At 44.1% G+C, this 27,274-nt stretch overlaps 1 protein-coding gene across 1 annotated transcript in view; it reads left to right on the forward strand.

The window, feature by feature from the left end:
- LOC137368742 (trans-2,3-enoyl-CoA reductase-like) overlaps positions 1–27,274 on the forward strand; it is a 202,532-nt gene that overhangs the window by 9,679 nt on the left and 165,579 nt on the right. Inside the window, exon 2 of the mRNA XM_068028931.1 lies at positions 19,440–19,491. Within this exon, the coding sequence (XP_067885032.1) occupies positions 19,440–19,491 (52 nt within the window). The remainder of the gene's footprint in view (positions 1–19,439; positions 19,492–27,274) is intronic.

The raw sequence follows: 27,274 nt of genomic DNA on the forward strand, positions 1-27,274 counted from the left end.
GCTGCAAGACCTCAGCGTCATCATCGTCCGAGGATGAGACCTGCTCATGTCTCTCCTCATCCTGCAAGGCCTCCCTCCTATTGACTGTGTAGTTGCGCAGAGTACATCAAACAGCAACGATGCAAGCTACCCTTTCCAGCCCATACTGCAGGGTACCACCCGATCTATCCAGGCAGCAGAATCGCATGTTAAGCATGCCGATCGCCTAATCAATGGTGGCTCTTGTAGCTTCGTGGCTGGCATTGTATCACTCTTCTACAGCAGTGCTGGGATGTCACCGGTGTCAGGAGCCATGTCTGCCAAGGGTAGCCCTTGTCCCCAAGAAGCCACCCCTCCATCTGAGCCATTTCAGTGAACAGCAATGGCACCTGCCACTGGCGCAAGATGAAGGCATCATGGCAGCTGCCTGGAAAGCGGGCACAGATTTGCATGAATCGCTTCTGGTGATCAAATACCAGCTGCACATTTATTGAGTGAAAGCCCTTACGGTTTACATATTCAGCTGGTCGCCCAGTGGGAGCCTTAATGGCCACATGGGTGCAGTCTATGACTCCTTGCAGCTGTGGGAATCCCGCGATGGAGCTGAAACCGGTGGCCCTCTCGGCTTGGTGTCCAGGGTCTGTCATGAAATAGATAGAGTCACCAGCCTTCCGGAACAGGGCAATGGTGACTTCCCTGATGCAGCGGTGCACTGCTGACTGTGTGACCTCACAAAGGTCTCGACTGGGCCCTGAAATAATGCAGAGGTGTAAAAGTTGACAGCTGCTGTCACTATGAGGGCCACAGGCATAGGATTTCCCCCAAAGACTTTATGCTGCAGGTCGTCATTCAGCAGGGCACAGAGATGTGTCACTGCCTCTCTTGACATCCACAGTCACCTCTGACATCTGCAGGTATCATGTGGGACCTGTAGATGCACGGCGATCTGCAGTGGCGAGCTGTCCTTGGATGCTGCTGCTCACGACCGAGGTCCTCTATGTGTGCTGCATCTGCCTGTTGGTTTTGCCTGTGGCACATATGGATCCTCTCAAGAAGCGCATCAATGAATATAGGATGAACCATCCCCATCTTCAAGTTGCAATTCAACTCGGTTCCTTCAATGTTTTGAAGGTTCCTGACAGGGCAGAGATTGATGTTGAGTGGTACATCAGGTGCTTTAATGCAGCAGCTATGTGGTATGGCATAACATCGCCCGTCTTAGCTCCCACTGAGAGTGACACCGCATGACTACATAAAGATTGAACATGCTGCATAAATTGACCCACAAGACATACAAGCTTCACATGCCTACCATCTCTGGCACTCTCCCCACATACAGCGTGACTCAAGTGCCATTGTTCCTTCAATGACAGAGGCAATCAATGGCTGCCAACCATTAAGGAAGGCGTAATCGCAGTGGCTCCCTTAGGTAATGCAGAGTGAGACCCGTGAATATACCCCCTCCCTCCTCCCTTTAAGAATGCAGAGTTAGACCCCTAGATATCCCCCTTCCCTCCTTCCTTCCGTAATGTAGGGTGAGACCCCTGAATAGCAGAACTTCGCTGGTGACAACTTCTGCCTCTGCGAACCCGCCGGCTTTTTAAATCATGAATGGGATGGCACATGACGGCCACCCGTTCAGTGAAAAATCAGGAAGTGTCAATGGAGGGGCGGCGGGTGGCATAATTAGCAAAGGTAAGTACCGTTTACCATATGATAATTGTGGTGCTGCAGCCGTGCGGAGGGGGGGCCGCACCGAGTTCCTGCCACCGCCGGTAATTTGCGGCGGGCCCTTCTCGACGTCGCGGGTCGAGGAGGGCCTCTCCCCACAGCATTTTACCTGCCCCACTGCACCGCGACCTGCAGTGTTGAGGGGCCGGTAAAATTCAGCCTCAGGTCTCTCGATTAATGAAAGAAAAAAAAGTGGACATTTTAATTGGAAATCCTTCATCAATATACAGATCAATTGTATTTCCAATATTTTCCATTTCAAAGTTAAATAAAAAGTGTTCCAAAGAGTACATCCCAAATCCTCAACATTTTTTATCAAGTAATCAAATGACTTTTGGCAAGTTAAGAGCTGCACCTGCTAGTCATTGGTTGGATCTTGATATTTAATGAAGATATTTCTGTGTGTTGCTCCAATCAAGTGTTATTATGCAAACAGTGAAGCCAGAACCTTGAGCATTTGAAAAAAAAACAAGGTTCAATACTGTACTAAAAACCTCAGATTGGAATTGAAAAATATAGGGTGAGTGTAGACATAGGTGATCATCTACTCTGTAGACCCTGTTGCTCCTGCATTATATGGATCGTGGGTTGTGCCACATATGGATTATAGCAGATAAGGGTTGAACACTGTGGCTACTAATGTAGAACATGCTACTACAAGGAAGAATTGAAGTGAATAGCATAGATGCATTTAAGAATAAGCTAGATAATCACATGAGGGAGAAAAGAAAGAAAATGCTGACAGGGCTAGATGAGAAAGGAAGGAGGAGGCTTGTGTGGAGCATAAACACAGCATAGACCAGTTGGGCCAAATGGTTTTTTTCTGTGCTTAGGCTAGATCTAATTCGATGTAATACTGTGAATTGCAAAGTGTGATATAAGTGTAGTTTAAGTTTTTGTTTATTCTTTCCAAAGGTTCCTTCAAAACTTTAGCTGATTATTAGTTAGTGTGCTCTATCATATTGATATGACTTCATTATGCACTCTGTCAGAGTCAGCAGGCCCAAATAAATAGACATTAAATCATTATCAGCATTAGAACAGAGCTCCAAATTGCTTTCTTTCTTATCTAGCATATCGATCACCTTTATGCAGATTTTTAAAACATAAGAATGTAGGGAATGAGAAAAGGGCATGTGAACAATTGAGATGTGGATGCTGGAATTCTGCGATTAAACCCATCTAATACCTAATGATTTTGGACCAAACTTACTAGAAACTAACTAATGACATTCATAAAATGTGGAGTTGGCTTTTGGCCGCAGATCATTCATTCAAAGCAAGGAACATTTTTAGAACTCTAGTTTCCTGAAAAATGCATCATCAACTTTTTATATGAGAAATTCAATTGTAACCATTCAGAAAATTAAATAAGGCAAGAAAGAAATTGATGATGTCGTATCAAGAGCTTTGGTAACATATTAAATATAGCCTGAGTAGCATATAGACGTGGGCTGCAGTCAGCCTCTTAAGTGAAGATAGTAATCATGTCACGTCACTGACTGCTTTATCTATGACACTTGTACTCTGTCAACTGAAAAATAAATTGTTTTAGCCCAACAAAAACAGCTGAAACTGTTTATTCCAGTCACCATTTCATTGTGCTTTATTTATTATCAATTTGTGATTTTTAGTGCTATTTGTATTCTGCAACCAAATGTTGTCAAACAGTTTAGCAATGTGTGAAGAATTATTGCAGAATAAGACAACTTTGAATGTTTGATAGCTGAAAGAGACATTTGCAATTCAAGGTAGGTTGCTTCTGTTAGCTTTGGAAAATGGAAAGCCAATTAGTTTCAGAAAATAGGGCTTAATGACTGAGCACATGACATAACAGCAAAGAGCATTGAAATATCATACAAACTCATCCTTTTTCATCAAAATCACAATGACCATCCTCAGAATTTTGGTTTCTGCTTTTTTTTTCTAGATATGAGTCCTAAAGTTAGAATAACACCCATCCCTATGCTAACCATCAAGAGATGTAGAACTCTAGAATCATAGTTGTTTTGTGATGTCACACACATTGGAAGTGCAATGATACAAACTGTGGACGAACTCTGAAGAGTTCTGAAAACTGACTTTTTCTTTTAAAAACCGAACCTTCATTTTAAAAAGTGAACAATGGTCCAAAATGGTCACCAAAAGAAAAGGGTCTGGCCTTTGTGTATTCAAACTGTCAGACAAAGACAAAGGACAAATCTTCAAAGTTAAGAGGTGTCAATTGCACCCCATCCTAAAACCTTCCAGAATTGTTTGTCTTCTTCTGAAACAAATAAGGTGTGAAGTAGCCATGTCCTGGGCTATTTTGCAATCACCATGGGGAAGAGATGAGAACATCACCTACCAGGAAGTGAGAAGTAACACAGCTTTATCTTAAAAAAAAGACAGTCTAAAGCCAGTGAGAGAGAGAGAGAGAAACAACAACTAGCAGCTTGTGTTCCAGCAAACCAGAAAGCACTTACCCTGCTGTAGAATCCTACATCAATATTAGACAGCAGTGAACTAGAAGTGTCCCACCATCTTCAACTGAACTTTCAATCAAGAGAGAAATGTGCAATCATCTCAGGCCTGCATCCATCAAGAACTTGATTTCCAAGAGAATTCAACAGGTTTATCGTGACTTCCCCCACCACCAAAAGTCACTTTTATTTTTTGCCCTCTCTATCAGTCTTTTTTTGTGTGTGTCTGTGTCTGTGTGTGTCGTGTGTGCGCGTGAGCGAATTGCGACAATTTTAGGATAAGGCGTCTTGATCAATAAACAATTTATTTTCTGTTTTTAAAAACCTGCAAGAAAATCTGTCGCTGTTTATTTGAAAAATAAAACTGCAAGGGGTTAAACCCTAATAGGAAAACACTTTTTGCAGTCAGGCGGGGAGTTGAACAGTGGGAACCACCCACCATTACGTGGCCATAACAACAAAGAGACTGAATTTGTCTTCAGCCCTTTTACCCTGGTTGAAAGCAAAACCAATTCCTTCATTACTTTCAGACCCAACTTTTCCAATACTCAGGCTTTGGCTCAGTAGTAGCACCCTCCTCAGGTCCACTCTCGAAATGTGAACTCAAAATCTAAACTTATACTCTCGCGCAGTACTGAGGGAGCACTGCGCTGTACAAGGTGCCACCTTTCAAACGGCTGAATGTCTTCCTTCTGTGCTGTAACCATTCAATACTTCGATGGGCTGAATTATAACAGTTCTGTGGCAATGGGAACAGAGCTGGGGGTGGAGGGGTGGAAGGTGCATTGGTAAAATAGCATGGGACCTCTTCAGGATGGCCCACCAATGTCATCCCGCTGCTGAGCAATTTTATAAGATGGTGGTGGTACAATGGGTCAATGGCTGACAGATTGGCAGCAGGCAATTAATTAAGGCTGTTAAACAGCCAATTGACTGGAATTTTGCAAACTCAAAGGGGGTGGGAGTTGTGTGGCAGCTCAATGGTGGAGGCAAGTGGCAGGCATTGTTTGCAGCTTTCTGTTGAGACAGGCAGGCTATGTTTTGAAGGCGTGAGGGGTATCAAATTTACTGGTACTGCAGAGGGTGAATCCAGACTTAAGTGCTGTTGGTGAAAGGGTGTCTTCCAGGTCCACAGTAGCCATTATAGGCAGGATGAGGTTCTTGAGAGGCTTATCACAGTGGATGCTTCATTTAGCTATAGGGTCTATGCTTTTAGACTTTGACTCCTCCAGTGAGGAACAGAGTGGAACTGAGATGGGGATGCAATGACATGAAGTGGCTGTGCAGTGACCCAAGACAGCTCAAGGTTGAGGAAGCCATTGGACATGGATGAGAGTCAAGAGGTCAGCCTCATAGTCACAGAAGGCGCTCCTCAGCTCAAAGGGTGTACCATCAGAGTCTCAGCTTCATCAAAATGTCCAAGCACCACTGTCTATGAAGACAGTGTCTCTCCAGGGAAATGGTGGCAGAGCTGGGCTGGATGTTGGAGCAAGAGTTGAAGCCATTGGGAAGTGGCAGACACCCAATCCCTGTCGCTTTAAAGGTGATATTGGCACTCAGCATTTTTGGCTGTGGTCCATTCCAGGAATCATCTGGAGATCAATGTGGAATCTCTCAATCAGCAGCCCATTGCTGCCTAAAAGAGGTCACAGATGCCATATACTGTCAGGCTGGCCAATATATCAAGTTCACAACCGGTAAGGCCAGTCAGGCGAGAGGGCAGTTGGCTTTGCGGCCATGGCTGTATTTCCCCAGGTGCAGAGTCATTGACAGTACTCATGTGGCTATTAAGTCTCCCTTGGAGCAGCCAAGCACTTTTGTGAACAGGAATGGGTTCCATTCCTTGAATGTTCAAATCGTCTGTGACCACCGTAAGCAGATCATACAAGTGTGCACGAGGTTTCTGGGAAGATGCCACGACTCCTACATCCTTAGACAATGCCAATTGCCTCAGCATTTCAGGCCACCTGAAACTATTTGTGCTTGGTACTGGGAGACAAGGGGTATCCACTGATGACATGGCTTCTGATCCCTGTACACAACCCTAACACACAGGCAAAGGACACATACAGCAGATTCCATATGACTACAAGGGCCACGACTGAGCACACCATTGGCCTTTTGAAGATGACTTTTAGATGCCTTGATAGATCTGGAGGAGCCCTGCAATACGCACACTAAGGATATCCCACATCATTGTTGTCTGCTGCACATTGCACTGCCTGGCGCTGCAGAAGGGAGTAGCACTAGAGCCAGAGGAAGACACTGAGCAAGCTGCACCCTCAGAGGAGGAGGATGAGGCACCTCAACAGCTGCTGGCCGATGAGGATGCTGTGACAGTGTCTAGCTCACCGGACAGTGACATGCGTGGCAAGGAGACTTGCAACTCTCTGATCAGCAGATATGTCACATGAGGTCAAGTGCAAGGGGCCTCCGAAACATTATGTTCTCTCCCTGAGGTGGCCTTGCTGACCTTTCATCAGGCCCTTATCATCTCTCTGGATCTGTCAGCACTATATGTCAAAACATTCTGCAAATACAGGTGTTCATGAGGACCTCACTTTTACACACCATCTATATATTTAATTTCATGCCTAGTCACTATAAAGTAGTGCACGAAAATAAATACACGAGTTATTATACATTTCATCACAACTTTCATAACAAATTTAAGGCTTCTGCATTGAACAAATCATTATCGCCCAGTGAAATCCCAAGTGCTAGTCCATGCATTTATGTGCTCACTTAGGGTAACTTCTATATTGTGCTCGCCCTGCGCCTAGAATTGCTCTGGGGGCAGCCTGCTGCCATTCTACCTCCTCTGCATAGCTCACTGCGGCTTGTGTCCTCTGGGTGCCTGAGCCTTACTGGGGCCCAGCATAATCGGGGCCAGCTGTACCTGTGCAGGGGCCGCCTCAGTCATCAGATCAGCGTGCAGCATTGGTGTCACTGTCAAAGGGGCTGAAGATCCACCTTCAGTGATGGAAGCCATGAGAGGATACTTCATTGCCTTCAGCCTGCCTCTCCTCAGCACTTTCAAGCCCCACATGATCTTCCGTGGTTGCCTGCAGTGTGTCACCTCCTGGCAACAGCGAGATGCATGGCTGGCCCATCTCGCCCACCCATTGCTCCATACACCTCATGGGTGAAGTCAGGCTATGGCGGTCTGTGCACAACCCCTGCATCCACTCGATGTTATGCTCTATGCGTCTCTCCATGAGGGTCGCCACTCTCTCAATGGAATTCCAGCAACCTAATCTAAACCATATGCTAGACTGTATCACGTATGCCAGAGAAATGGCACCACTCATGGTATGGATGGACTCCTCCATCATTTGTGCATAGGACTGGTTCAGGAAACTGACAGATATTCATACATTTTATTCTGCTGTTGAGGCATCTGCTGCTTTGCTCATGGCAACCAAGGCTCACCTTGTGCATGAAGCTGAGCATCGCTGGGGCTCTCCTCACTCCTCTGAGGGAAGTGGCTTCCACTGCCATTGCCTCTGTTACTTCTTCCTGTATGCCTGTGTTGTGCTCACCAGATTGTGCCACCCATTCTACACGTGTGACAAAGTCCACTGATGTGAGTGTATCTGCACTGGCGGAATGTGCGCTGAAATGAATTGACACAGTATCCTGAAATGGCGATAGATCTTCTGAGCTTCAGTGGACCGGGAGACCTTGTCTCTTCCTCATTTGCTGTGATACCTGCTCAAGACACATGATTTAAGCAAAACAGCTAATTACAGTATGAAAATGAATATATTTATATTGCATTTTTTATGGAGCAAAATGTTCCAAGATGCTTTACAGTTGAGGTTAAGACCAAAACACAGTTAGAAGCATGGTGGTTAGGGGAATTTACTGAAAACATAGTCAAACATGTTAGATTAACTGAATAATTTAATACAAATTATATAGGTTTGAATACAAATGATAAATCAACTTGTTGGTTTCACTGATATCAAGACAAAGTACAAGCAAATCTATACATCCATATACTTACAAGCAGGATATCCATCTGTGGATTATTAACCAACCTAGGCGACTTTTCAGCTCAGAATATCAATGACTTACTGAAACTGGTCAAATTTATACACTTAGATGGACAATGTCAGATGACATGCTCTAAATCTTTCAATTCTGAGATTATTGTCCTAGAACAAAGAACAGTACAGCACAGGAACAGGCCATTCGGCCCTCCAAGCCTGCGCCGATCTTGATGCCTGCCTAAACTAACACCTTCTGCACTTCCGGGGCCCATATCTCTCTATTCCCTTCCTATTCATATATTTGTCAAGATGTCTCTTAAATGTCGCTATCGTATCTGCTTCCACCACCTCCCCTGGCAGCAAGTTCCAGGCACTCACCACCCTCAGTGTAAAAAACTTGCCTCGCACATCCCCTCTAAACTTTGTCCCTCGCACCTTAAACCTACGTCCCCTAGTAACTGACTCTTCCACCCTGGGAAAAAGCTTCTGACTATCCACTCTGTCCATGCCGCTCATAACTTTGTAAACCTCTATCATGTCGCCCATCCACCTCCGTCGTTCCAGTGAAAACAATCCGAGTTTTTCCAACCTCTCCTCATAGCTAATGCCCTCCAGACCAGGCAACATCCTGGTAAACCTCCTCTGTACCCTCTCCAAAGCCTCCACGTCCTTCTAGTAGTGTGGCGACCAGAATTGCACACAATATTCTAAGTGTGGCCTAACTAAGGTTCTGTCCTGTGATATTTATATTTCATACGCTACTACACCAATAGATGGCAATGTTACGCTATGTATAGCTCATTCTCACTGGCAAGTGGGTGGCATTTAATTTCCTATTTATAAAATATTAAATAATGTTACATGGTTATAAACATCACACTCTTTTCTGGGTTAAACCAGACATGTTGTCTCCAAACTTGCTATAAGTTTTTACACAAATTCTTTGATGCTCCTTAAATTGACAACACATTCTGTTGCTTGGCTTTGACCTTCAGATTTCTAGCAACCTAATCGAAACCATATGTCAGCCTGTATCACACAGAATACGCTGTCATAATACAACATTAGTAATACTGACTTCTGTACTGTTAAGCTATTTTTCCTTATTACACACCCGATCTTCCAAACCATCTACAAAATTGTGCCCAATATATGCCTATAGTCTCTACACTTTCTTTACTGTAACATTCTATGCTCACTATCCATTGATACTCTTTATAAACACCAAGCTGTTAACGTATTATGCAATATACTACCCTACACAAAAGTAGGTTTTTAAAGAGTTTTTTAAAGGTGAGGTAGAGATGTTGCAAAGAGGAGCCATTTAGAGGAAGAGGTCCAAGTATGGGGAAGGTTGGCTCAAGGCTCTGGCATCAATAGTGAGGGTAGGGGAAGAAGGTGCAGCAAACCTGATTTGAAATCAGGCTTCAAGGTAGGGATTGTAGATATGGAGAAAGTGGAGTTGATATAAGATGGAAATTGGGGGCCAGCGAGGATAGCACTGAATAGCAATAGAGTAGGTAATGTTGGGATAGAGGTACTCAATGTTTTTGAGATGGAAGTAGGCAATCTTGATGATGAACTGGATGAGCCAGTTAATGCCCAACTCAGAGTCAAGCAGCACTTTTAGGGTGCGTATCGACAGATTGATCCTGAACAGTCATCCAGAATGGGTGATGGAATTGGTGCTGTATTACAGTGCTTTCGACTGGGGAAATAGGACAAATTTTGTCTTACCAGTGTTGGGCTGCATGTAGTTCTGTTTCATTCATGTCTTCATGCCAGAGAAGTAGTCAGATACCATAGCAAAAGTCATAGAATCAAGGTGGAGGGGTATAGCTGAATACTGACAGCTGACCCCATGTTAAACAATAATCCCCAAATATCATTGTCAGTAGTAAAATTAAGTCAATTAAATTAAATTAAATTAATTTAAGTAGTATCATAAAGCCAGTTAGTAAAAGGGTGACAAAAGGAGGAGTGGGGCCAATTAGGGACCAGAAAGAGGATTTACACATGGAGGCAGAGAGCATAGCTGAGGTATTAAATGAATACTTTGCATCGGTCTTTACCAAGGAAGAAGATGCAATCCAGGCAATGTTGAAAGAGGAGGTAAGTCAAACACTAGAGGGGTTTAAAATTAATAAAGAGGAAGTATTAGATAGGCTGTCTGTATTTAAAGTGGATAAAACACCAGGACCAGATGAAATGCATCCAAGGATACTGAGGGAAGTGAGGGTGGAAATGACAGAGGCACTGGTCATAATTTTTGAGTCTTCCATAGACTCGGGGGTGGTGCCAGAGGACTGGAGAATTGCAAAGGTTACGCCCTTGTCCAAAAAAGGGTGTCATGATAAGCCCAGCAATTACAGGCCAGTCAGTTTAACTTCAGTGGTGGGAAAACTTCTACAAAAAATAATTTGGGACAAAATCAAAAGTCACATGGACAAATGCGAGTTAATTAAGGAAAGCCAGCATGGATTTCTTAAGGAAAAGTTATGTTTAACTAACTTGCTAGAGTTTTTTGAGGAGGTGACAGAGAGCGTTGATGAGGGCAATGCTGTTGATGTGGTGTACATGGACTTTCAAAAGGCATTTGATACAGTGCCACACAACAGACTTATGAGCAAACTTGTAGCTCATGGAATAAAAGAAACAGTAGCAACATGAATACGAAATTGGTTAAGTGACAGGAAACAAAGAGTAGTGGCTAATGGATGTTTCTTGGGCTGGAGGAAGGTTTGTCGTGGAGTTCCCCAGGGATCAGTGTTGGGACCCTTGCTTTACCTTATATATATTAATGACCTAGACCTTGATGTACAGGGAACAATAGAACCATAGAAAAATTATGGCACAGAAAGAGGCCATTCAGCCTGTTGTGTCCATGCCGTCTGTAAAACTAGCCGCCCAATCTAATTCCACCTTCCAGCACCTGGTCCGTAGCCTTGCAGGTTACAGCACTTCAGGTGCATGTCCAGGTACCTTTTAACAGAATTGAGGGTTTCTGCCTCCACCACCGATCCAGGCGGTGAATTACAGACATCCACCACCATCTAGGTGAAAAAGCTTTTCCTCATGTCCCCTCTAATCCTTCTACCAATCACCTTAAACCTGTGCTCCATGGTAATTGACCTCTCCGCTGTGGGAAACAGGTCCTTCCTGTCTACTCTATCTAGGCCCCTCATAATTTTGTACACCTCAATTACATCACCCCTCAGCCTCCTCTGTTCGAAGGAAAATAACCCTAGCCTATCCAATCTTTCTACATAGCTGCAAATTTTAAACCCTGGCAACATTCTTGTAAATCTCCTCTGTACTCTTTCCAGAGCAATTACATCCTTTCTGTAATTTGGTGACCAGAACAATACACAATCCTCCAACTGTGGCCTAACCAGCATTTTATACAGTCCCAGCATTACATCCTTGCTTTTGTACTCTATTCCTCAGCCAATAAAGGAAAGCATTCTATGTGCCTTCTTCACCACTCTATCTACCTCTCCTGCCACCTTCAGGGACCTGTGGACATGCAGTCCAAAGTCTCTCACTTCTTCTACCCCTCTCAATATCCTCCCGTTTATTGTGTATTCCTTTGCTTTATTTGCCCTCCCCAAGTGCATTACCTCACACTACTTTGGATTGAATTCCATTTTCCACTTTTTCGCCCACTCAACCAAACCATTGATATCATTTTGGAGTCTGCAGCTATCCTCTTAACTATTGACTACACGGCCGATTTTTATGTCAGCAGAAAATTTCCCAATCATGTCTCCCTTGTTTAAGTCCAAACCATTCATATATACCACAAACAGCAAGGGACTCAACACTGAGCCCTGTGGAATGCCACTGGAAACCACCTTCCATTCGCAAAAACATCCGTCGACTACTACCCTTTGTTTCCTGTCACTGAGCCAATTTTGGATCCAACCTGTCACATTCCCCTGTATCCCATAGGCTTTCATTTTACTGACCAGTCTGCCATGCGGGACCTTGTCAAATGCCTTACTAAAATCCATGTAGACCATCCACTGCACTACCCTCATCAATCCTCCTTGTTACTTCCTAAAAAAATTGAATTAAGTTAGTAAGACATGGCCTTCCCTTAACAAATCCAAGCAGACTATCCCTGATCAATCTGTGCCTTTCTAATTGGCATGTTATCCTATCCCTCAGAATTGATTTTAATAATTTACCCACCACAGAGGTCAGATGGACCAACCTATAATTATTTAGCCTATCCCTCGCACCCTTTTTAAACAATGATATAACATTTGCAGACCTCCAATCCTCTGGCACCATGCCCGTATCCAGTGAGGATTTGAAGATGATCTTCAGCTATTTCCTCCCTGGCTTCCTATCCATCCGGCCCTGGCGACTTATCCACTTTCAAGGATGTCAGACCCTCCAGTAATTCCTCTCTTATTATGCTAAACTTATCTAATATTTCACACTCCTCTTTTACTACAATGTCTGCATCATCCCTCTCCTTTGTGAAGACAATTTCAAAGTTTGCAGATGATATGAAACTTGGAAGTATTGTGAACTGTGAAGAGGATAGTGGAGAACTTCAAAAGGACATAGACAAGTTGGTGGAATGGGCAGACAACTGGCAGATGAAGTTCAATGTAGAGAAATGTGCAGTGATTCATTTTGGTAGGAAGAACATGGAGAGACAATATAGAATAAAGGGTACAATTCGAAAGGGGGTGCAGGAGCAGAGGGACCTGGGTGTATATGTGCATAAGTCATTGAAGATGGCAGGACAAGTTGAGAGAGCAGTCAATAAAGCAGACAGTGTTGTGCGCTTTATTAATAGGGGCATACAGTACAAGAGCAAGGAAGTTATGTTGATTTTGTATAAAACACGAGTTCGGCCTCAGCTGGAGTATTGCATCTAGTTCTGGGTGCCACACTTTCGGAAAGATGTGAGGGCTTTGGAGGGAGTACAGAAAGGATTCACAAGAAGGTTCCAGGGATGAGGAATTTCAGTTATGAAGATAGATTGGAGAAGTTAGGACTGTTTTCCTTGGAGAAGAGAAGGCTGAGAGGTGATTTGATAGAGGTATTCAAAATTATGTGGGGTCCAGACAGAGTAGATCGAGAGAAACTGTTCCCACTCGTGAAAGGATTGAGAAAGAGAGGGCACAGATTTAAAGTATTTGGTAAGAGAAGCAAAAGTGACATGAGGAAAAACTTTTTCACGCAGCGAGTGGTTAAGGTCTGGAATGCGCTGCCTGACAATGTGGTGGAAGCAGGTTCAATTGAAGCATTCAAAAGGGAATTAGACAGTTATATGAAAAGGAAGACTGGGCAGGATTATGGGGAGAAGGCAGGGGAATGAAACTGAGGGAATTGCTCTTTTGTAGAGCCAGTGCGGACATGATGGGCCGAATGGCCTCTTTCTGCACTGTAACGCTTTTGTGATTCTGTGAAGCCATCTGAGAAAGGTAAAAGTAGAGAATGAGACAATCTGAACATCCAATAACTAGACTTCAGGAACTAATTGGTGTAACTTATAACGGATTTAAAAATATATCTAATTGGAAGATGTAAATAGAGCATTCCAAAGCAATAAATAACAAAATAACCAAGCACATAGATTCAGATGCAAGTAATGAGGATAAGATAGGTTAAACTAGGATAGGAAGAACATTTTTTTAAACAAAATCATAGATAAATTATGGAGAAAAAAGAGGCATTGTCAGACTCAAAAATGAACAGTATTGATCTCTATATAAAGACAGGGCTAAATTGTGGCGAGTCGAAGAGACTTAGTAGTTGGCAGGAAAAAAGACAGAGGCGCAAGGGGAGAGCCAACTGTGCAACAGCCCCAACAAACAAATTTCTCTGCAGCACCTGTGGAAGAGCCTGTCACTCCAGAATTGGCCTTTATAGCCACTCCAGGCGCTGCTTCACAAACCACTGACCACCTCCAGGCGCGTATCCATTGTCTCTCGAGATAAGGAGGCCCAAAAGAAAAACTAACTACTCAAGTTGTGAAGCAGGACAAGCAACCTTTTTCAGACATTTATGAAACAAGAAGGAAAATAAGACCACTTGTATTTCGGTGAAACTTCTGTCAGCAAGGAGATTTCCTCTAATTCTGTCTTCTTGCGCATCACCCCATCCCTTGTCCTCATCATTGGTGGTCATCTAGGTCCCACCACCTAAAATTCCTTTCTTCAACCATTCACCTCTCTACTGCCCTCTCTTCCTTTAAATCCCTCTAAAAAAAAACTCTGATTAAGCTTGAAGTCATCCTCCTAATCTTTCCATTGGCTTTGTATCTATTTAGCCCAAGTTCTTGTTATGATTGAAGAATATCATTGTTATTTTAATATTTTCCAACCAATGTATACAGCAAACACACTAGTTAGACTAGATAATGTCTCCACATTATCCTAATAAATAAGTATCAAGAGAAACCCTTTGTTGTACTAGATTGATACATATACTGCACTAACTAACTAACGGCACTATCGGTGCCATTTCCTGCTCCCGCACCGAACTGGAAAACTTTATCAACTTTGCTTCCAATTTCCACCCTTCTCTCACCTTTACATGGTCCCTCTCTGACACTTCCCTTCCCTTCCTCGACTTCTTTGTCTCCATCTCTGGGGATAGGTTGTCTACTAATATCCATTATAAGCCCACCGACTCCCACAGCTACTTGGACTACACTTCTTCACACCCTACCTTCTGTAAGGACTCCATTCCATTCTCCCAGTTTCTCTGTCTCCGACGCATCTGCTCTGATGATGATACCTTCCATGACGGTGCTTCTGAAATGACCTCCTTTTTCCTCAACCAAGGATTTCCCCCCACTGTTGTTGACAGGGCCCTCAACCGTGTCCGGCCCATTTCCCGCATCTCTACCCTCACCCCTTCCCCTCCCTCCCAGAACTGTGATAGGGTTCCTCTTGTCCTCACTTTCCACCCCATCAGCCTCCATATCCAAAGGATCATCCTCTGCCATTTCTGCCACCTCCAGCGTGATGCCACTACCAAACGTATCTTCCCCTCCCTTCCCCTGTCAGCATTCCGAAGGGATCGTTCCCTCCACAACATCCTGGTCCACTCCTCCATTACCCCCACCACCTCGTCCCCATCCCATGGCACCTTCCCCTGCAATCGCAGGAGGTGTAATACCTGCCCTTTTACCTCCTCTCTCCTCACTATCCCAGGCCCCAAACACTCCTTTCAGGTGAAGCAGCGATTTACTTGTACTTCTTTCAATGTAGTATACTGTATTCACTGCTCACAATGTGGTCTCCTCTACATTGGGGAGACCAAACGCAGACTGGGTGACTGCTTTGCGGAACACCTCCACTCAGTCCACAAGCAGGACCCTGAGCTTCCGGTTGCTTGCCATTTCAACACTCCCCCGTGCTCTATGCTCACATCTCTATCCTGGGCTTGTTGCAGTGTTCCAGTGAACATTAACGCAAGCTCGAGGAACAGCATCTCATTTACCGATTAGGCACACTACAGCCTGCCAGACTGAACATTGAGTTCAATAATTTCAGAGCATGACGGGCCCCCCATTTTACTTTTATCTTTAGTTATTTTTTCTTTTTTTCTTTTTTACATTTTTTAGAATTTTTTTTTGTTTATTTCATTTCACCTTAGTCTGTTCAGTTTGCTTACCCACTGTTTTTTTTCATGTTTGTACTTGCTGCTGTTCAATCTTCAGTCCGTTAACACCCTATCTGTACTAATGCTTTAATAAAAGCAAAATACTGCGGATGCTGGAAATCTGAAACAAGAACAAGAAATGCTGGAATCACTCAGCAGGTCTGGCAGCATCTGTGGAAAGAGAAGCAGAGTTAACGTTTCGGGTCAGTGACCCTTCTTCCGAAGAAGGGTCACTGACCCGAAACGTTAACTCTGCTTCTCTTTCCACAGATGCTGCCAGACCTGCTGAGTGATTCCAGCATTTCTTGTTTTTGTACTAATGCTTTGTCTTTCAACACACCATTAACATATTGTTTGCCTTTGCTCCATGACCTTTTGGTCAGCTATGTGGCCTTGTCCAATCTACACCTTCTCCTTTGTTACCTCCTGCCCCACCCTCGCCTCACTTGCTTACAACCTTTGACATTTCTAATATTTGCTAGTTCCGAAGAAGGGTCACTGACCCAAAACGTTAACTCTGCTTCTCTTTCCACAGATGCTGCCAGACCTGCTGAGTGGTTCCAGCATTTCTTGTTTTTATTTCAGATTTCCAGCATCCGCAGTATTTTGCTTTTATTTTACTGCGCTAACTATCCTTTGTGGATTTTTTTTTTAGTGAGTTTAGTTAATTTATGTCAAATAATCCAGAATGGAAAAGCATCTTCTGGGATCAAATTGATCAAGCCACACACAGGGTACTTAACAACTGTCAGAAAAAAAAAAACTTGATTTCCTTAATTTGCATTTTAACCTGAATTCCACTACACAATTGGGGAATTTAAATTCAGTTAATTAAATAAATCTGGAATAAAAAGATAGTATCAGTAACACGACCATGAAACTACTGGATTGGCATTAAAAACCAACTGGTACACTAATGTCCTTTAGGGAAGGAAGACTGCTGTCCTGACTTAGTCTGTTCTCTGTGTGATTCCAGACACACAGCAATGTGGTTAATCTTAATTGCCCTCTGAAATACCTAGCAAGTTACTCAGTTGTATCAAAAACTGCTGCAACAAACTATAATCAACACAGGTTACAGTGTTTCAAGAAGGTGGTGGTCCACCACCCTCTCAAGGACAATTAAGGACAGGCAATAAATGCTGGCCTTGCCAACAATGCTCACATCCCCCGAATAAAAAGAAAGCACCTTTATATACTTTTTTTCTTCTTATGGAATTTGATTAACAATATCACATACTATTAAAAGTAAACATTTTGGTCAGCAAACAATTGGCTTTTAGGCTATTATCTACTTTTAACATTTTACTTAAGTACTTTCTGTATTTTCCTATAAATTGCTCAATTGTTGGATTGTTCAATATGAGAAACCCTACCAATTGGAAACAAATTGCTGATAATTATGTTTGATTTGCAAATATGAGTGGTTCCTAGAGTACTGGTGTGATTAGACAATGATTCTTAATGAAGAAAGATGAAGTTTATAATTGACCTGGAAGTCAAGAGTTATCAGAGATAGCTAGGGAATGCGAGGCTCAAAACTGGATGCTGGTCAAGAACTGAAAGGGAACACTGGAGTTTGAGTTTGAGGCAGACAGCATCAGAGGCAGATGGGTATATGTATATATTTTAAGAGGAAGTAAATTTGCTGTACTTTCTTAAAAGTATGGAATCTTTAATATAAAGTTTGAGATCACAGTGGGTACGCGAGAAACATTTTTCTAAATATATTAGGCAGAAAGGTCTGCTTTATTTTTGAATTTATTATCTGTACCTTCTGAAGCAAATCTCAGGCCTCTGAAATTTTCCAATCTATACTCTGCCCCCAGAAGTATGGCAGGGTGGGACTCTAGCCAGCATACTCAATCTGGCCCTGTTTGATCCCACAACCAATTTTTGGACCCAGTGGGGCGGGGGCGGAGGCAGGGGCGGGGTGCTGGTGTGTGGGGTGGGGTGGGCAATTGCTCATTTCTACCAAAGTCGAAGATGGAATTGATGGATTTCTAGCAGAGGACATCATCCTACCAGTCCCAGCCCTTTTAATAAACATCAGGACAGCAGGCAGAGGTAACCACACTGCCCCCCTCACCCTCCCTTCACCCCCATCAGTGTTTCCAAATATGGGGAGAAAAAATTGGAAAACTGATGGATTCAGATCCTACCCCAAGTTCCAGCCCCCCATCCAGATCTGTCCCAGTTCATGTTGTCAGAAGCTCGGGAAATTTGGGCTAGTGCTGAATTGTACAAACATACAAATTAGGAGCAGGAGTAGGCCATTTGGCCTCTTTGAACCTGCACTGCCATTTAATAAGATTATGGCTGATCTGATTGTGGCCTCAACTCATCCCACTTACCCCCGATACCCTTTGATTTCCTTGTTAGTCAAGAATTTATCTACCTCTGTCTTAAAAATATTCAATTATCTTGCCACATTTCCATGATGGGCATCCAAAATCAATTTGCATGAATGCAAGAATGACAGCATAATTCGTGCAAATGTTGAAATTATATCTTACTGAGTTTAAGCAGGTTTTTGTTCTTATCAATAGATATCAGAATATCATTGGAATTTCTTGCCCCATGTTCACATTATTGATAATTGTCTGAATAAAATAAAGGACTTTTATTAGCTGGAGTGTACGGTTACGAATGAATCAGTGGTAGTATTTTTTTTAAAGCATTACCCCTATCATCTATAATCAAAACCTTGAAATGTAAAGCTACCACGGTACAATTAATATCATAGTAAAGCACATCAACATTCATAAACTACTATATGCATATCGTCAATAATGGAAAGTGGCAAATAATTTTTCATGCTCATGTAATTGCTTCCAGACTCTTAGAATAACTAAAATGATACATATGGCATCACTGTAGATCGACAAAGGAAAAATCATCTATTCATACCTGGTCATAAGCATCATTAGTCAGAGCATTAGTAATTAATGGTGCAGGCAGAACAAGAATGACTCATAAACATGATTAATTTAGATTGCTTTGGGTGAACTGAGGTAAGATAATGTATGATTAACACTTCACAGAGCTCTGTGTTTTGATGCATTTATTCTCACAAGTGAGACAATGGTATAATAAACCTCACTAGTGTAAATAAAAATCATATCCCAAAGATGGCCCTGAAGTGTTTTCTTTCTAACAGGTGTGTAAGGTATTTTTTGTAATGAAATGTTAAGCCGTCCCCTAACCTTGAGTATTTTAAATTGGGAAATGAACTAAATTGTGCAGTGTGATGTTTAGTCATCAGAAATGATTCCCACTGTTATTTGTTAATTTATCAAAGTTCATCAACAGTCCATTTTAATTTGATCATGACATGTTTTAATTTTAAGAAAAACCATCAAACTTCACTGGCCAGCTTGTGAAATGTTTATCGGATGCATATTCATGAGATAAGAATAATTCAGCAAAGTAACAAGTGAGAGGCCAGCATGAAGCTTTGCCTTCACGCAAAAGCCAGTGATGGTCTCAGCTCCACACAAACTGTTCCCAGTGTTTCAGTATGAGCATCATAGTTCCAGATTGTGAAAGCAGGTCAGGTTGTTCAATGCAGCTGAGAATGAAGGGCTTTTGTAAGAAACAGGGCCAAAAGCTAACTTGAGTTTTGCTTCATATTTTACAGATCCTCCCTTCGTTTACCGTTGCAGATGTAAAGCACAAGTTTCACAAAGCTTGTAAGTAACACGTATGACTTTTAGGCTTTTACACATCTGGATTTTCATTAAGGTATAATGCAGAATCCAGAAATTTCTCTAGTTGGTTTGTTTAAGCATCCAAAATCTGCTGGATGCTCCACAGTAAACTGTTAGGGTTTACTTTAAGCAGCAGTGAGGCAGCTGGAGAGAGTGCAAAAAAGATTTACAAGGATGCTAACAGAAATGAGAGGTTATTAATTTCAGGAAAGAATGAACAGGTTGGGTTTCTTCCCTCTTTAAAAGAGAACGCTGATGGATGACCTAATAGAAATCATTAAAATTATGAAAGGTTTTGATAGAGTGTTTTCACTTGTGGAGAAGAGCAAAACTGGAAGCCATCAATATAAGGTCACCAAGTCACCGAGAAATCAAATAGAAAATTCTGCAGAAATCTCTTACGTAGAGAGTGTTGTGAATCTGGAACATATCGCTACAGGGACTTTTTGGCCAGTTTTTATGCTGTATATACCATGTAAAAGTGAGATGCTTCTGCCTGGAGATAGAAAGTGTCTTGTAGTGTGAGTCATACTGAGCCATACCCATGTGACTCTGGAAACAATTTGCAAAGCAGGATAGGTAGCATGCATCACCTGACAATCTACTCTCATGTATCCAGGTGCATGACATATAATCCGGAGAATCCTTAAAATCAGGATAAAAAAAAGAGAACTTGCATTGGCCTAGTGCCTTCCACATCCTTAAGACATGTCAAAGTGATTCATCGTTAATGAATAACTTGTGAATTGTAGTCACTGGGGAGAATTTTATGGCACCTGTAAGAGTGAGATTCATGGCAGGCAGGGTGACTTAATTAGGCAGGAGGAGATCTATTGATCGCCTGACGATGGGTTAAATTGTGGACATTAAGCCAACAGCATTTTTGTGTCAGGTCGGGCCTCACGCTGTCCTGTGGCAGGTTCCAGCTTTTAATATATTTGCATACATGAGTACTCATTACTTATAATTAATTGAAATCAGGTCCTACCTGCCAGATTCAGTCAGCGGCACATGAGAATATGTGGCACCCTGTTCACGTTCATTTAAAGGTAGCGTGCACCAGTCGACCTTGTGCAGTTGAGTCTGAGGTCAGTGGTTTCCGTTCTTGAACTTTTTGGCACAAGGGAGGGCAACATTGAAATGGATGTTTGGCTCCAGGCTCAGGACCACCAATAGCGAATTGTGTTGGGGATGTGTTTGAGAGGGTGGAGTTCTGGTGCCTGGAGGTGTGTGGGAGGGAACCCAGGGAAGGCAGAGGGTTTTGCTTTTAGCTGCGTAGGAGGGAAACAAGGGAAAGAAGAGGGTGGGGCTTCGGTGCCTAGAGGTGCGGAGGAGGGAAGGGCCTAGTGTTCTGGGTGTAGTGTCAGTAGTGGTGGTGGGGGAGGGGGTGGTGTTGGAGCAGATAATGAAGGTGAGGTGCATGATGGACCTAAAGGGAGGAGTCCATGTCGATGTTTGTGTCCTGTGGGGTGAATTCAGGGTGCTGGCTGGTGCAGGGAATGGTCACAGTCACGGGGGCAGTGTGATTAGATAACGGGGCAGGTCCAGAGTCATGTTTGGGTATTGGAAGGCCTCATAGTGTGGGGGACGTAATTGAACAACTACATTAAGGACCGAGGGTGAGAGTGGGCATTTTGATGGGGATGGGTGTAGGCACGGGGGCATGTAGATGTCGATAATTACATGGTCCAGTGTAATGGGGGGAGGTTCAAGGGTCACAGAGGGAAGATGCAAGGTAATGTTGGGTGGGTCAAGGGTGATTGGGGCAAGCTGGTAGGCGGCAGGGGGAGAGTGGATGGCGGAGGATCTTATCTCAAACCGGACAGACACCATTTTGCAAAAGGAGATGAAAACTCACGTGGGCATGCAAGGAGTGTAGATCAAAGTGTGAGGGGGTCAGAGCTCAGTTGGTGGAGTTGTTACTGTGCACAATGGAAGGTGCACAGAACCTCTCTACTCATGAGTTCAGTGTTTGAAAATCATGGTTAAACATGTTTCAATGCTCGTCTCATTCAAACAGTTATAAAGCTGCAATGACATGGGTCTCATACACCCAATACTTTTGCAACCTTGGGAGGAGGGCTCCCGCCGCTCAATGGCTGAAGCCACAATGCCAGCAGCAGTCAGCACAAGAGGGGACGGCTGCTCAGAATGATACCATCCAGGGACAACATCATAGCAGACGTCCTCAGGACAAGGACTAACTACCTTCAGATGTTGGAAAGGCAATGCCAGAGACGTCTGAGGATGTCACAGGAAATGGTTACTGAGTTTGTGGGATCATTCAGCAGGACCTGCAACCATACATCTCACAGGCTGCCACTCACAGGTGCACAAAGGAGGTGACCCAATGACCTATTCCGTCTTGCCAACGATTTCATCTATTTATCAATAGACAAGGACTGCCAAGAAGCAAGGTCAGCGGCCTTCGGCGCCATCGCTCATTTCCCAAGAGTGCAAGGGGTAATCGACTGCACTCATGTGGCCTTAAGTGCTCCCTGGGACCAGCCTACTGCATTTGTGAATCACAAAGACTTTCACTCTTTGAATGTCCAACTGGTTTGCGATCACAGGCGAAAAATCATGCAGGTCTGTGCTCGTTTCCCAGGGAGCTGTCACGATGCAAACATTTTGCAAAATTCACAATTCGCAGAAATGTTTGATGCACCAGTCCAAGTTGATGGCTGGATCCTAGGTAGCAAAGGTTACCCACTTTGGATATGGTTAATGGTACCAGTGAGGCATCCCCACAGAGCAGCTGAAGATCCATACAATACAGCTCAGACCTCCACCAGAGCCATTATCAAACACACCACTGGCGTACTGACAATGCACTTCCACTGCCTTGACCCGTGTGGAGGGGCTCTAAAGTACACGCCACAGAGGGTGTCACAAATAGTCATAGTCTGCTGTGCGCTGCACAACCTGGCAATGCAACGCAGCCATATTTTGCAGCAAGAGGAGTGAGAGGAGCAGCAATCCTCCTCCGATGAGGATGATTTGGATCAGCCTGAGGAGGAGGCTATGAAAATATAATCTTGGTAATTTGAACACACATGCCACCGTCGTGCTCATTATTTCTTACGTTTATGCATCCTTCCACTACATCTTGGTGCAACCCCGGCATTAACAGCTGAGTTAGGGGCAGTCTGCTCATTGCGCTGCCCCATTGCCGTGGATGACCATGGCAGGCGTCCTCTGGAGGTATGGGGCCTTGAGGACTCCATCTTACTGGGGGTCACCAGCAATGGTGCAGGATTATTCCCCTTGGCCTGGCTTGATGGAGGTAAGGGGGTCAATGTCGTGGGGGAAGAGGAGAGACCGCTGACCCAGGGAGTGTCCTGAGAGGAAGGCCCCGGGCAGCTGGCATGTGCTGCTCCTCCATTGGGTGCCTGATGGCACATGCCTGTCTCCTTGAGGGGAAGGGGCACCCAGAGGGAAGCTCAGGTACTTCATCCCCCTCTCAATTAGATTGTGCTGCATGGAGCTCATGGCAACAGCGATGGGTCAAGTGCTCAACCTGGTCCTTCATGGCAGTCGCTATCCTTTCCATGGAGGAAGTTATACACTCATATGCCTGGGACATGGCAGATGTCATGGCTTGCATGTAGTCCTCCATTGCTCACACAAAGCCACACATGACCTCAGGCATCTCCAACATATGTTCCCAAAACGTTCACTGCATTTACAGCAGGTTTCTTATGGCCTCGACCAAAGGAGCATCATCAGCATAGGACTCAGCAGGGGCCTGGTCCACAGAAATGTCAGAGGATCCAGCTGTAACATTCTTGCTCAGCTGTTGGGACATGTCTGTACTGCGACCGTCAGGCTGCAACTCTGATTCTACGTGCAACCCCCCACTCCCACCCAGTGGAGGTGACTACGCTGGTGGAAGATGCCGAATCGAGAGGTGACGCTGCACCCTCTGGGGCATTGGTATGATTGTCTCCAGAGGCTGAGTCAACAGATTGTCTTTGTTATACATCTGGGGGCACCTGCAGTGGAAAACCATCAAAACCAAATTAAGCATCATCACAGCACGAGAGCATCACTTTATGACTCGATTCTCCTGTGTGTCCATATGGCAGCAACAGTAAGTTTGGTCTTTATCCTTACCCCTAATTGATCTGGCCTCGCCGTCCACAATGGCTTGTCCTCCATCCTCTCCTCCTGTCTCGACTGCCTCCTCCTCTGCTGGGGTCACGAGCCTTAGATCTGAAAATCCACCACCTGTCTTGGTGCACTCTTGCTGATTGTGGGTCTGTATGTCCGCAGAGAAAGTACTGAGTTAATGACATGTAAGTGATGCCTAACGCCCCTTTTCTTGCCTGCATTCCCATCACACATTCTGGCCTGTCAGATGTACACTGCATCCAAGCGCAACCAGACTCCAGACTTCTACATTCTCTGGCCACAATTGCTATGTGGCACCAAGGTTGATCACTCATTCAACCGCCTGGCATAGATGCCCACTGACAGATATAAAATTTTGAGGATCCCATGAGATATCATTTATTAAGATTGGGCAGCATATCACACCCTCGCAGATCTGAGCAGGTGGTTGAATCATTTCCTACACTGCACCCAGGTTCTACTTTGAACCTCACAGTTCAACACTTCCTCTGCCACCTCCATCCAGGCCACCTTGCTCAGGCAGGAAGGTCTTCTATTGCTTTCTGCAGGGAAGAGGACCTTCTGCCTTTCTCTGACGGCCTGGAGGATAACCTGCAAGGAGGCATCATTGAACTGTGGGGCTAGTCTCTGCCTAATCGAAGACATGGTGACATTGGTGATGAAATAAACCAAACAGTTACAAAGGTGATGGTGTTGGAGAGGAAGATGGTTGTGGTTTTTGGAGTTCAATCATCTGAGCTCCAGGACATCACTGCAGGAGTTCCTCAGGGTAGTGTCCTGGGCCCAACAATCTTCAACTGCTTCACCAATGACCTTCCTTCAATCATAAGGTCAGAAGTGGGGATGTTCGCTGATGATTGCAAAATGTTCAGCACTATTCGCGACCCCTCAGATACTGAAGCAGTCCATGTAGAAATGCATCAAGACCTGGACAGTATCCAGGCTTGGGCTGAAAAGCGGCAAGTAACATTCACGCCACACAAGTGCCAGGCAATGACCATCTCCAACAAGAGAGAATCTAACCATCTCCCCTTGACATTCAATGGCATTACCATCGTTGAATCCCCCACTATCAACATCCTAGTGGCTACCATTGACCAGAAACTGAACTAGAGTAGCCATATAAATACCATGGCTACAAGAGCAGGTCAGAGGCTAGGAATCCTGTGGCGAGTAACTCACCTCCTGACTCCTCAAAGCCTGCCCACCATCTACAAGGCACAAGTCAAGAGTATGATGGCATACTCTCTACTTGCCTGGATGGGTGCAGCTCCAACAACACTCAAGAAGCTCGACACCATCCAGGACAAAGCAGCCCACATGACTGGCACCCCATCTACAAACATTCACTCCCTCCACCACCGATGCACAGTGCCAGCAGTGAGTACCATCTACAAGATGCACTGCAGCAATGCACCAAGACTCCTTAAACAGCACCTTCCAAACCCGCGACCTCTACCAACTAGAAGGGCAAGGGCAGCAAATGCATGGGAACACTACCACCTGCAAGTTCCCCTCCAAGTCACACACCATCCTGACTTGGAACTATATCGCCGTTCCTTCACTGTCGCTGGGTCAAAATCCTGGAACTCCCTTCCTAACAGCACTGTGGGTATACCTACCTCACATGGACTGCCGCACTTCAAGAAGGCAGCTCACCACCATCTTCTCAAGGGCAATTAGGGATGGGCAATAAAATACTGGCCTAGCCAATGACGTCCACATCCCATGAATGAATAAAAAAAAGGTGTAAAGACGGGTGAGGGCAGATAAAATATTACACTAAGTTAAAGGGAAAAAATGTAGAATACTCTCCTTAAAGACAAATGGCAGCACTGATGAGCCTCCATAATTGTACTGAAGGATTATTTATAGCCCTGCCATGAGTGATGCTTCGCTGAATATTGCGGATCCACCAATGAAAAACGTTCCCTGCTGCATATCGCAAGTGTCTTCTGTGCCCTGCCAGCCCTTTGATTTTCAATTATAATCGCGTGGGAACCGACAAAGAAGGGAGGGAGTGAAGTGCCACCCACTTCCAGTTCCACTGTTGGAAAAGACGCGACATGGATAAAATTTCACCCACTGATACTAAGTAGGCCAGCAAACTAATGCAAAAAATATACAAAACAATTACACAAAAAGCTGTGATCAAATTATATTCATTTCTGGTGGTGTTTAGTGGGTAAATGCATCAGGCTACTATGGTATTTAGTGAAAAGGACAGAATGGTCTTGGGTCTAATACTAAGCTCCTGTTGCATTATCTGATTTCAGTCATAGAAGGAGAAAATAAATTACTTCCATTTGTATTGGGGCTTTCACAATTGTGGACATTGCAAAACACTTTACAGCCAATGAAGTTCTTTTTGAAGTGTAGTTGCTGCTGCAATATAGGAAACACGAAGGACAATTTATGCACAGCAAGGCCCCACAATCAGCAATGTGATAATAACCAGATAGTCAGTTTTACTGCTTTTGATTGGATAAATATTGACCAAGACATGAGAGAGAACTCCCCTGCTCTTCTTCAAATAGTGCTTTGGGATCTTTTATGGATGCCTGAGTGGGCAGACAGGGCTTCAATTTAACAATTCATCTAAAAGACAGAACCTCAAACATTGCAGCACTCACTTAGTCCTGCACTGAAGTATCTGCCTTAGATTATGCACTTAAGGCTCTGGAGTAAGACTTAAACCCACAACCTTTTGACTCAGAACAAGAAAGCTACCATTCAGTTACAGTAGGATTCAGGGTGCACTATAATTTGCCACTGTGCCCTGAAGCTATGGAGGTGAAAAGAACAATCAGCCAAAGTTTCCATTCCTGGTTGCTATCTACCAACTATTGCTGGAGGTGAGCAGATGTGAATGTTGAGTGCAGACACAATCATGCTCAGCTAATATGCGTCCATGTTTGAGCTTCTTGAGTGTTGTTGCCAAGTATGTCACTTAGGCAAGTTATTGGAAGTTAAGATGACTGTAATTGCCTGTGGAATCTTATCCCAGTGTAATTCAGTGTCATCAGCAGACAAAGAGAGAAAATTGTAATACTAGAGTTGAAAATCCACAGTCCTCTGGTGCACTGCTGCTGTAAATTAGGCTGGGATCCAGACACAGGAACTTCTGCTCACCTGCTCTCCACCCCAAACAAGAGGGCTTGCGGCCAGGGAATGCCCAGTGCCTGGTGTTCCTAATACAAAAGCAAAAAAAACCCCCACAAATGCTAGAAATCCCAAATAAAAACAAAAACATTTGGAAATGCTCAGCTGCATCTGTGGAGGAGAAATAGAGTTAGTGGGGGGAAGTTTAACCTGGAGGTGCTGATGGGTTTGGGCGCAGTTGGGGAGATTAAAGCCTGGAAAAATGTAAGCTCTTCAGGAAGCCGGCTCCAACCTGCCTGCTTCCGCATTTAATTTGGATGCACTAGGCTGCTTATACCCTCAGGAGAGGTGAGTTACATAGTAATATCTGGTAATCCCTCAATTGGAGTGATATTTCAACAGAATTTTAAATTTAACAGCACATTCATGGGTTTCCTAGTCTTCCTGAAACTTGTCTGTAAAAGCAAGGTGCGAGCACAACAGCAATTCAAGGAGCAGAATCAAACTCATGCAAAATACAAAGAACAAA

This window comes from Heterodontus francisci, chromosome 4, assembly GCF_036365525.1.
Source record: "Heterodontus francisci isolate sHetFra1 chromosome 4, sHetFra1.hap1, whole genome shotgun sequence".
NCBI lineage: Eukaryota > Metazoa > Chordata > Chondrichthyes > Heterodontiformes > Heterodontidae > Heterodontus > Heterodontus francisci.